This window comes from Schistosoma haematobium, chromosome ZW (assembly GCF_000699445.3).
Source record: "Schistosoma haematobium chromosome ZW, whole genome shotgun sequence".
Classification (NCBI taxonomy): Eukaryota; Metazoa; Platyhelminthes; class Trematoda; order Strigeidida; family Schistosomatidae; genus Schistosoma; species Schistosoma haematobium.
In genome coordinates, this window is record NC_067195.1 from 75,619,744 (window position 1) to 75,631,706 (window position 11,963).

The window sequence follows — 11,963 nt, forward strand, 5'->3', positions numbered from 1 at the left end:
TATTTCAATCTCTACATCTATGTAAAATCCAATGTTGACATAAAAGTTTCTTGTTTCTTTTTTTAAAATCAATTTTTCATGATAAACTTGTAGTACTCTTCAGAGTATATGAAATCTATGTGAAATTCACTTTCAATTAAAGTCTACACTATTACAAAGATTTCTGTTCATTAATTTCTAAATAAATCAATACTGTTTGTTTATTTGTTTGTTTATTAATCTATTGTAAAAAAAGGAAGTATTATAACAAACAATTCAGACCATTCTATAATCAAATGAAATAATCTATTCATCATATTTGGCATATTATGAGAAAACTAACAAAATATTATTGTATTTAATTATTGATTATGTAATTAGGATCAAGTATTATGTTCAGCTCACTGAAGACAATGGTATAAGGTAGCGCAACTTCGTGGATTGGTTGTAGTTAAGCATTAGCACCATTGGATGCTGGCTCAGTGGTCTAGTTGGTTAAGCGCTTGGCACGAGACCGACAGGTCCTGGGTTCGAACCCCGCGGGGAGAGGAGTCGTGGATGCGCGCTGCTGGGGGTCCCAGCCGTCTAGTGCTTCAATTGACTCATGATTTCAATCAGTGAGATTATTGTTTTATTTATTTATTTTTTATTACAAGAAAAAATAATTCTTAATTATTCTATGGTGAAGTTAGACATTAACAATTTTGGATACCGGCTTAGTGGTTCAGAGATTAAGAGTTCGTATGCGAGACCGATAGGTCCTGAGTTTGAATCTCTCGAGGTGGAATCATGGATGCGCACTGCTGAGGAGTCCCACAATAGGACGCAATAGCTGTCCAGTACTTCCAGGTTTTCCATGATGGTCTAGCTTCAATTGACTCATGATCGCAACTATTAAAATTATTCTAATTTGATTATTTATAGAAATAGAGTTTTATTGGTGTTATTATGAAATAAATATTAAGCAGTGCTGAACTTGTGTTATTACTCTACCAGAAATTATAATTATAATTATTAAATATTTAAATTATTGTATCTTTGTATTTCTCTAGTTATCGGTTTTACATTTGATGCATGAACTATCGTTTTATGCTTTACCTTTCTCATGTTATTGTGAATTAATTTAGGAACCTAACATTTAGTTTTCATCCACTTATGGAGTAGTTATGTGTAGTCAAGAATTTACTCAATTACTGTATAAGTTGAGTCTTAAAATTGAATTGTACAATTATTTACCTGCTGTGTCGTGTTCTGGTTATTGGGTGAATTACGGTAAGAGAACTGTATTGTGGACCAATAGTTGCTAAAAGGTCATTGGTCCTATATATAGGCAGTGTAGATGAAATAATTCATACTTAGACTACATTATACAACTACTCATATATATTTAAGACAGGGTGCAACACAACACAATAAATTTATTCATTCTTGATGTGACATCAATCAGTCAAGAATCTGCTATAAAACAACTGAAGAATTTACATTTACGTGTTATTTTTCATCAGAAATCGGTAGTCTTAACTTGGTATCTGTAAGTACTTATTACAGTATGTGCTACTTATGCGTATAAATACGATTCAACTAAGTTCCCCATGAATTTCGTTTATTAGTTTATCAACTACGATAAAAAAAACTTCTTACTAAAACAAAAACAACAATTCAGGCCAACAATTAATATTTTTCTGTTTTGGTTATAACTACAAACAGTAATTGCTGCGCAGAAGAGCTTAAGTCGATAGTAAAACAATTCTTTTTCGTAATTTTCATACGCGATTTCTGAAAATTTATAGCTGCCAATTTAATTCAAGAGATTTAGAATATAACTTAAGCTAACACTGTTATAATTATTGGGCATCATGATAACATTAAACATCAAATTTAAATCATATTTATTTGAGTTTCTTAAAGTGAAATAAAACTCCAACACAATGACAAGGTGAAATGTTGGAATTTCAGCCTTTCCGAGGTATTTTCGAAAATACATCTAGTAAATAAATTAATTTGAAGCAATATAATCAATTTGATAAACAATTAGATAATTATTTTGGCCGTCTATCAACTTATCTATCTATCTATCTATCAAAACATTTAATTTAAACAATGAGCATTTATCATGGATTTTAAGATATCAATATTTTACGGTATAAATATTAGCTATCGGTATAGGATTGGTTAAGGAATACGAGACAAATCAGGATTCATTCAGCAAATGATATTTTATAAACAACAGACTTGTTGATGACCATTGTTCTGTATCTAACTGCTTGTTCAAATGAACTGCCCTTAGATACATAAATAAATAAATTGCTGAAAAAGTACTGTTGAGGAATGCATTTAAAATAATAAGGTTTCATCGTAGGCTACAAGTAGCAAATGTTGTACGATTGTTTGACTATAAAGATTACTTCTTGCTATCATCGGGATAAATATTAAGCAAAGTTGAACGTTCGGAACGGTCCTGCCTGGAGTTATTGTTTATATTTTTATTAAATACATAAACTGTCGTATTTTTATGTTCTCCAACTTGTAAGCTTTTGTTTGACGCACAAACTATTGTTATTTGTTTTACTTCTTCCAAGTTATTGTTAGTTTATTAAGGACCTATTATTCTGTCCTCGTCCACTTATAGTATAGTCAATGCTCATATTGTAATTCTTTAATTGTGTTGATGTGTAATCAGTATTTTACCATATATTACTATATAACTCATAAATTCAAGCTGTATAATTAGAAGTTCCCTGATTACTGTGTTGTGTTCTATTATGGCTGTCGAGTGAGCGTGTGGGTGAGCGTAGGAATCTATATTCTGGATCGATAGTTATTGTAATATGCTTATCTATGATCTTACTTTTATTGTGTCATCGGTTAAATGAACGTCGGTGCTACTAGACAGACAAGCTATGTGAACTAATTCATACTCGAACTAGGTCATTACAATTCTCTTTTATCTTATGGTCCGATCACACAGGCCCCAAAAATGAATGAGCGAAAATATTTGGTTTATTTTAACCACCACATCAGTTCTACAATGTATCTCTTCAGCAGATCACCAGATTGCTGATAAACTAGGAAATGTGACTCTTATATTAAACCCTCTTACATAAAAATATCTGATTCAATGAGCAGTACGTGAAATTGCATTTGGTTTATGATTTAATTAACATAGTCATTTATTTAAGTTATCTGCGAGAATTAATTCAGTTTGACTAACAGCTCACATTACAAAACAAACAGCATTTGCAGTATAATTTCACATGTATCTGCAGTTGACATCATCAGTCAGTCAACCACTGAAATAAACTACCATGATCATACATTTGTGTACTAAGCTAAAATATTTGCAACACCGATCTCAATACAGTGAACAAAACAACCTTCCCTAGTCCTCTAACTAGATAAAGAAGTCCAGTTTCATCATGAAAGCAGTGTTGATGATGACCCAATAGAATTGGAAATACATTTAAGGTTAATCAGTAAAATATCAGTTAAAGTAACTATAATTCATGAATTGAGTGATTGTCACTAAACTCCACCGAAAGTTCACAAAGTAATGTACCTAAAATATGTTGAAAGTTGACCTCATTGGGTTAAACGTAGCATTTGTATTGTTGTTTCATTGACAAACTAGAACCTTAATGAAGCATTAATATTCATGTTGAATATCATGTGATCTAATGAAGGATGTTTCCTAACAGGAAATAACATGTTCACGCTTTCACACATTTGCATAGTGGTAGTAATAGATAGTGGAAGGACATGAATGAACCATTTAGTTAATCATTCCATACTTTAAAATCTGTGTTATTAAGATTCTTTGTATTGTATGTTGTATATAATAAATATATATGTATGGATAAATGTGGTTGAGTATGTAGGTGGTTAACTGATAGCTTTGACCTTAAAAATGATTGATGTGTAGCAAAAAGTCCCTTGTGTCTAAGCCGATGTGTTTTTTGAACTCGTTGAATTTTCAACATGGTGGTATGCCAAATATTTCTTCTTTATCTAGTTTAATCAGTTTTACCTGAATCTAATTGATAGTCACGTTTTCTTGCGTGGATTTCCTACAGATACAGTAACCGGTTGTTGTATACCTACTTTTACCTTGTTTTTAAAAATAATAAACTTAGGTTAAAGCAGGAAGGTAATATGTTTGAAACAAGTGACAAATCAAATTTGTAATTAACTTATCAATCATCACAGTTATATATATATAACTCAAAGGACTGTTACATAACATGAACATGTATTTTAACAGTCATGGTATATTATTACTGGAAATATTAAATTGTCTTGAGATTATTCTCCAATACAAAGGTTGAACATTTCTAACGTTTAATTATTGTTTAATCAATATGAAATAGGAAGTAGTGTTTTTTTCTAGTGAAATAACCTAATAATATGTTGATCAGTAAGTAGGTTTACAAATATATACAATGGAAACGGGTGAGAAGTAAAAATACATACAATAACCTGTTATATTGTAGGCAGGGATTATGAAACAGATCAATAATTCACTAAAACTTTATTTCAGTATAGTAAACAGCTTAAAGTGCTCTTGTTTTCATCGGATTAAAGTCATTTCACTTTAAACCACTTAGTTTAAAGACATGAAAAACATGTGAACTTTCCTAGAGAATTACTGGAAATCATATGTGACTTAAATCAACAATTAACAAACAGTAGATGAAATCCCTTATTCTAAGAAATCATATGAAATTTCGGAATTCTAGTTCAAATAACAGACAATATTAGGCTTCAAGTCATTTATTATACTCATCATATTTACAAGTGAATAATAAATATGAAAGAACTGAAATTGTTGTTAAAAAATTTATAGATAGTTGATAGATCTTTCTAACTTAACAAGAAACATTTTGTTAGCTAATGAAAAATTGGTGTAAAAGTTACATTTCAACTGTTGTCACTGATCAGAATCAGTATATTTACAAATGAAATATGACTATATCGTCAGCTAATTGAAATTCATGATTCACAGTAGGAAATAGTTTACGAAATACTGATTTAAGTTACAATATGATTCAAAATGACCTGATTATGCATGGGATTCTTAGTAAATTCAACCGCATATTAGGTATAAACAGTGATGTTCATTGAGTGGAAAAATGTTTCATATTCCATAGCATTTAGTAGTTTACATCATTTCAAGCTGATAAATCTCATATGTAACAATAACTGCTTAATATTCAGAAGAATCGAGTGGTATTAAATCACTAAATTAAAATACACTATGTACATTTGAAGGAAGTTCATGTGAACTGTAAAAGCTAATAGTTACAACAATGCAAAGGGGAAATTTGGATATCCCTATTGTTGTACATCAAAATAAGTGGCCAATTCAAAAATGAACAAGCTGATAGGGGGGATATAAGCACGATTTTCTACTCACTTAGAAATGTCAAGAGTTTCATGTTACTACTGATACTTCAACCAAAATAAACAGATGGAAATCTTCGATCTTTAAAAACAGAACAGTTTAATATTGTTTCAATCATACTTTTATGATGAATATTTTTTTCAATTATTAGTAATTTAAAAAGTACTTAATAACTCGAATCCGGTAATGATTAGGTCATTCTCATCAATTCATTTCAGTAACAGCATACACTGACTTCCTTTAGGACTCAATTTTTCATTAGTTAATTGTTATTATTATTATTATTATTATTATTATGTTAATAGTAATTACTTATATTCCAAATGACCGTAGTTGACTGAAGTAAATAAGTAAAATGAATCCTATTCAAAATATTTGCTCATAGTTGTAGTGGAAGAATTTATTAATTGTACTTTTTCCCCAATGAAATAAACACTTGGTTAGATTATCCACTTCTTTGTACATAAAAATATAAACTTTTAGGTCATTTGTGAATTTGACCTTCGAAATTTGAAGCTAGAATAAAAGATTTCAATAGTTTTTTTCTTTTCTATATATGTAATTACAAATAATGTATGACACTAATTTTGTTAATTGTTATGTTCATGTGATGAATTTTCTATTTCTCTCTTTTGTTTTTACTTTAACAGGATAGAAAACTACAAAAGATTTGTTAAGATTGTTCATTTTAAAGACAACTAAATAGAAGAACAATCAGCAGAAAACATTAGTAATAGATTTCATTGTATTTAAGGTCAACGAAAAGTGTCCTTGTTATATATATATAATATGAATGACCGGTACAATTGCAGGAACTGTTCACCATTTATGAATATATGACATAAACGTTCAGTTCACACTAATAAATGATGGTGACATATTTGTAAAACATCTACAGAAAAACGAAGCCACTGGAGAGTCCGAAATTCAATTTTCTACAAATTGGAATACTACAAATATATTATCTTTTTTTATATAATTAACAATTTACCCAATGTTTAATTTATTTAAAATTGACAAGTCAAGCCTTGATAATGATATTTACAAGTTCAGTTCATGCATTTCAAAAGTTTGTAAAATGATAGGGGTAGAAAGTAGTTTTAATGATGTAAATTGAAAGTATGTTATATCACAATAAACTAAATATTCATTTGTAATACTTTCTGAATATGCAATAGACTGATGTTTAAAAGTACAACGTTCGATTAGGAAAAAAAATTATGATATTCATCCGCCATAGGTATATATTAACACATTTTGTTAAGCTTTCACACATGTTACAATATAAAATGGTTTCTCAGAGATTGGACTGAACTACGTAAAGAATACCTATATTAAGTTAAATATTAACTAGAACGCAATTTAAAGATTTCATCTGGATGTACAATCACAAGTAAAATGTTTTGTGATCTTATGGATCATTTTTTAAGGAAAAACCTAACAATCAATCACTCACTCTACATTTATTCTTAATAACACATTTTAAAGTATGAAATGATTAACTAAATGGTTCATTCATGTCCTTTCACTAATTATTGCTACTACTATGCAAATATGTGAAAGCGTGAACATGTTATTTCCTGTTAGGAAACATCCTTCATTAGATCACATGATATTCAACATGAATATTAATGCTTCATTAAGGTTTTAGTTTGTCAATGAAACAACAATACAACAATTTTAAAATAGTCTATTTTACTGATTGACTGACTGATGATATCAACTGTAGAACTATATGAAATCATACTGCAAGTATTGTTTATGGTCCGTAATGTGAGTTGTTAATTAAATTGAATACATATCCACAAATTTCTTAAATAAATGATTATGTCAAATAAATCATTAACCAATTACACTTTCGTGCACTAACTGTGCATTGAGTCAAAAAAAATTTGTATGTGAGAAGTACTAGTGTATATGTGGTTGCCCAAATTGAGGTAGAAGTATTGAGACTCCTATATGCAACTTAGTGGCTTATTTTTAATTCCTACAATAAAATTAGGCCACTCTCAATATTACATAGTTAAAATTATTAATGACCATCACCAGTTATAAGTACACTAAATTAGTGTCAAAATATTATTTGAAAATAGTATACATTAATTACTAATGGTTAAGGCATTAGACTTTCAATCACTTTGTCTGAGTTTCGAACCACATTTTATCTCATTTGGTTTGAGTAACCGATAGTATCACTAGCTCTTACATCTAAAGTGTGGCTCATACTCATATACTTAGTGAATGAGTCAATTTACTTTTTACTTTTAAGCTACATTATAATTGAAAACATTCAAACAACGAATAAATGAACATCCATCTTCCTTTGCCATTTCTAGTATTACATACTTTTCATAAGGTACCTGAACCTCATTTGATTGAAGGACTAAATGATGTTATTTTTGCTTTAGTTCTGAATCATGAATCAAAAGGATATTTCATCATATTTTATAGAAATTATTTAGTAACTCACATGCTCAGTAGATATTAATAATCAGTCAAAATATTTAGTAAAAGAGAACAAAAATCACCACAATATTTTGACATATTGTATAATAAGCTCAAAAATTAAAACAGGTCAGAGACTGTCTTACATAATATAATTAACTACTAATGTATCCTCAGCAGTGCGCATCCACGATCCTGCCCCCCGCTAGATTCGAACCCAGGACCTATCAGTCTAGTGAGACTGGAGTTCAACCAGGTCTGTTGTGAGATGTCAGCTCACTGAAGACAATGGTGGACGGTGGCGCAACTTCGTGGATTGGTTGAAGTTAGACATTAACACTGTTGGATAACGGCCAGTTCAGTGGTCGAATGGCTGAGCGCCCGCGCGCGAGACTGATAGGTCCTGGATTCGAATTTCGCGGGGGGCGCACTGTTGGAGTCCCATACTAGGACGAAATGGCCGTCCAGTGTTTCCACGTTTTTCACGGTGGTCTAGCTTCAATTGACTCATGATTTCAACTATTGAAATTACTAATATCTCCACAAAACCCCTTCTGATAATGAATCCTTGAAAATTCGGATTTATATTATGTTAATTATAAATTAAGTAAGCTAATATATAATTGTCAAACGGAATACTTCAAAGTCAATCAATTTATAAGTAAGCTATTTTATTAAAGCCACATGATATTTAAATATGCACAATTAATAATTAATCATTACCTTTACTGTATTATAACGAATTAAAAATAAACAATTTATGTTTAGACAATAATTATTACTATGCTAAACTAATTATACAGTCTAATTAATTTGTAACTATCATACATTCTTTAATAAATTACTATGTCAGCAATAATTGGGACAGTAATCTAAATAATAAAAAATTGATTTTTTTCAGTGGTGAATAATTTTCACTTATAATAGTGTTTTCATGTCATACTAGATTAAAATAATAGTCAAGTAAAGATAAATAAACTCCACTATTTTTGTTTTAGTCTTATGTTTGTAAATGCATACATGCTATAGTTAAATCATGACAATACATAAGATGCCCAAATGCCCTGGTATGGCCGAGGGTGGGGAGTATCAGCTCTCCCCGCTCGGAATGCTCTCGCATGGCCACGAGTGTACAGTCACTACCAGGGAAGTCCTACTCACTGACTTCTCGTGGCGGGGGTGTTGTTTACGAAGTCGAGAGGACGAAAAGCGAATGTCCGGTGCTTAAACCGGGTTGTTGGATACGAAGAGTCTACCTAGGAGAGTTGGAAAACCTTGATTCCAAACCAATGGTGCACATGGGCTCCAGTATCCTGATAGAAAAATGGCGTATGAACCTATTGTTGGTCACTGGTTACCATGGGACTGCATCTCCTGCAGTTGCTCCACTGCCTTGGGGGTCAAACGTTTAGGTCAAAGGCTCCGGTTGTGGTTCCTTAATAAAACCACCTGTTTCAGTTTGGGCAGCTGGACAGTTTGAGGATAAACTCTAACACTGAATGATATTGGTTCAACAAACATGGAATACTATATATTCACTTGGTGTTGTTTGCTTGTATCTTCCCATTGTTATTTAGAACTGCAAATGAATACAATATATATATATAATCTTTGTTTTTCATAATGTGAAACTTTCATCAAATTCTCTGATTGTAGATTATGAATTATGAGGTTACATAATGAAAGTTTCACACTATGGGAAACAAAAATTGTTAAACTAAAGGACTTTTTAATGAAAAAAGGAAACAATCAACATACAGAAGAATGAAAATAAATAAACTACTTAAGAACTTACCAAGCATCTTTATCATGATGTACAAGACCTGATAATTGATGTCCAGTAAAACTTTCACCTGAAACACCTTGTTTCTTAGTGCGTAATTTGTCTGCAAACATTTGTTGTCCAGTGTTTTGGGGCATACCAGTTGCTTTTAATGTAGGCGTTATTCCGGTTACATTTAACGTGTTTTGTTTAATTGTTTGACGTGATATATCGGATATTGGTGTAACGGGGTGGGTAGGTAGTTGTGTCATATTATTATAAAGTTTTTGGTCTAAAACTGATTTCAATTTGTCAATATCTCTTTCTCGAGCGTTTAAATTGAGTCTTGTTTGACTCAATTCTTGTTCAAGCCATCTTATGTGATCAGTGTATCCTCGAATATCTTGTCGTAATCGTTCAATTAAGTTGAGTAATTCTTCAGGTTCATAGCTTTTACCATCTAAAACTAGTGTAAGTCCAGAAGTTTCAGATTGATTTGCTTTAACGGGGCTATTAAAATTAACATTATTATTCCCAGTTCTAGAAGCGATTGGAAGCATAGATCCAAAAGTTGGCATTGTTGATGAGTGGATATAACCTACAGGGTTCGATACTTCTGTCTGTGGAAGTACTGGAGTATTTTGTACAGGTTTCATTGTGACTGAACTTATTGGTTGAGCCATCAATGGTAATTCCTGAGTTTGGGGTTCCTTATCCAAATAGTTAGCGCTTTGATCGATTATATTGTCAACAAAACTTCCAATTGGTTCTTGATTTTGTCTGAGTGTTTTAAAGTTTTTTAATAATGTTGGTTGATCAAAAGTAATGAATTGACTTGTTTCAAAATCTGTTTTTATAGTCTCAGCTGTTGTGTGCAGAGTTGTACAAGTAGTTAATGATGGAGAATTTCCACTTAGATTTGTTAGTACTGTTGCATCCAATTTCGTACACTTTTTTGTCAAACAATGTTCGCAGCTATCGGAATATAGATTATTATTATTATTATTATTATTATTATTTGTGTTAACCAGATCTATGTTTGGTTGTAGATTGATAGTCACTAGTTGTGGAGAATAATAACGAGTTGTATCGCTGACTGATTGTGATAAATATTCCAATGTATTTGTTGGATATGGACTCCATCTTTTTGCTTGTATATTATCAATTTCTTGTTGGCCTAATGTGGCCCTTCTTCGTCTATCTATATTTGACAGTGTTATTGATATTCACGTAGAGATTATTGTTATTTATGACGTTGTACTAGGGTAAGTTCAGAAATAATTGTACATATATATATATATATCTTTCTATAATTCCTGTGATAAAATCTTTTAATTATAATATGACTAATTGACAATAAGAATAATAAGATTCATTTATCAAGATCTCATCACCATTTCTAAGATTATTGGTATATGATAAAAATAGAAAAATCCAGGTTTATAATCAATTATAATTGGTTGAATTGGTTATCATAAGCAGCGTACAGATAAACATTATTATTATTATCTGGAAATATGATTTGAATTTATGCAAAAATCCAACTAGTACATTAGTGAACAAACACATAACTGTTTATGTTTATGCATATACATATACACATGATAATGAGAGTGGTTGTAAACACACACACACACACAAATAAACAAAGTGAATGAATCTTATTTAATATGTTGTTTCCAGGTTGTAGATTACTCGACATTTATATATAATTGATTCAATGATTCAAATTAGTTTTAAAGTAATAATATCATTGTAATTATAAAATAATACACCTCAACATTTCAATAGTTACTTTGTAGATACCTAAAAACAACACAAACAAACAAACAAATAGAACAAAACTTATCATAAAGGTTGGCAAAAAGAAAAAAAACACAATCTTGATAGAAAAACTAACCAACAGGTTAAATATGTCATGTGGAATGACATTTTATTGAAAGACAAAAAAATAAAATAAAATAAATTCTTAGTTATATTCTATCAACCAATCAACAATTTGTAGTGATCTAGACATATAAAACTATATAAAGATCAATAGGAATTCAATTGAATATTTAAATAACCAATCAAAATTAGGTTTATATTTAGTAAATATGCACTTAAACAAATTGTCATTTAAGTTTAAGATGATTTTAAATTTTAAATTTTTGTTTGTTTATTTGATAAATTTTAATAAATCCGGGATATTTGATTATGAATCATATTAATTCTTATCAGAATGGGTTTTGTGGAGATTTTTAGAAATTTCATCCGTTAAAATCATTAGTCAATTGAAACTAGACCATCAGTATAGTTCAACCCGGTCTATTGTGAGATATCAACTTACTGAAGACAATGTTGAACGGTGGTGCAACTTCGTGGATTGGTTGAAGTTAG

At 30.4% G+C, this 11,963-nt stretch overlaps 1 protein-coding gene across 2 annotated transcripts in view; it reads right to left on the reverse strand.

The window, feature by feature from the left end:
• PRKG2_1 (cGMP-dependent protein kinase 2) overlaps positions 1 to 11,439 on the reverse strand; it is a gene marked incomplete at its 3' end in the record, with an annotated part of 98,823 nt that extends 87,384 nt beyond the window's left edge. For both annotated transcript variants that reach the window (XM_051212317.1, XM_012943999.3), the window contains exon 1: positions 9,618 to 11,439. In XM_051212317.1, coding sequence (XP_051072487.1) covers positions 9,618 to 10,267 — 650 coding nt within the window. In that variant the 5' untranslated portion in view covers positions 10,268 to 11,439. The remainder of the gene's footprint in view (positions 1 to 9,617) is intronic.
• Positions 11,440 to 11,963: the final 524 nt, after the last annotated feature.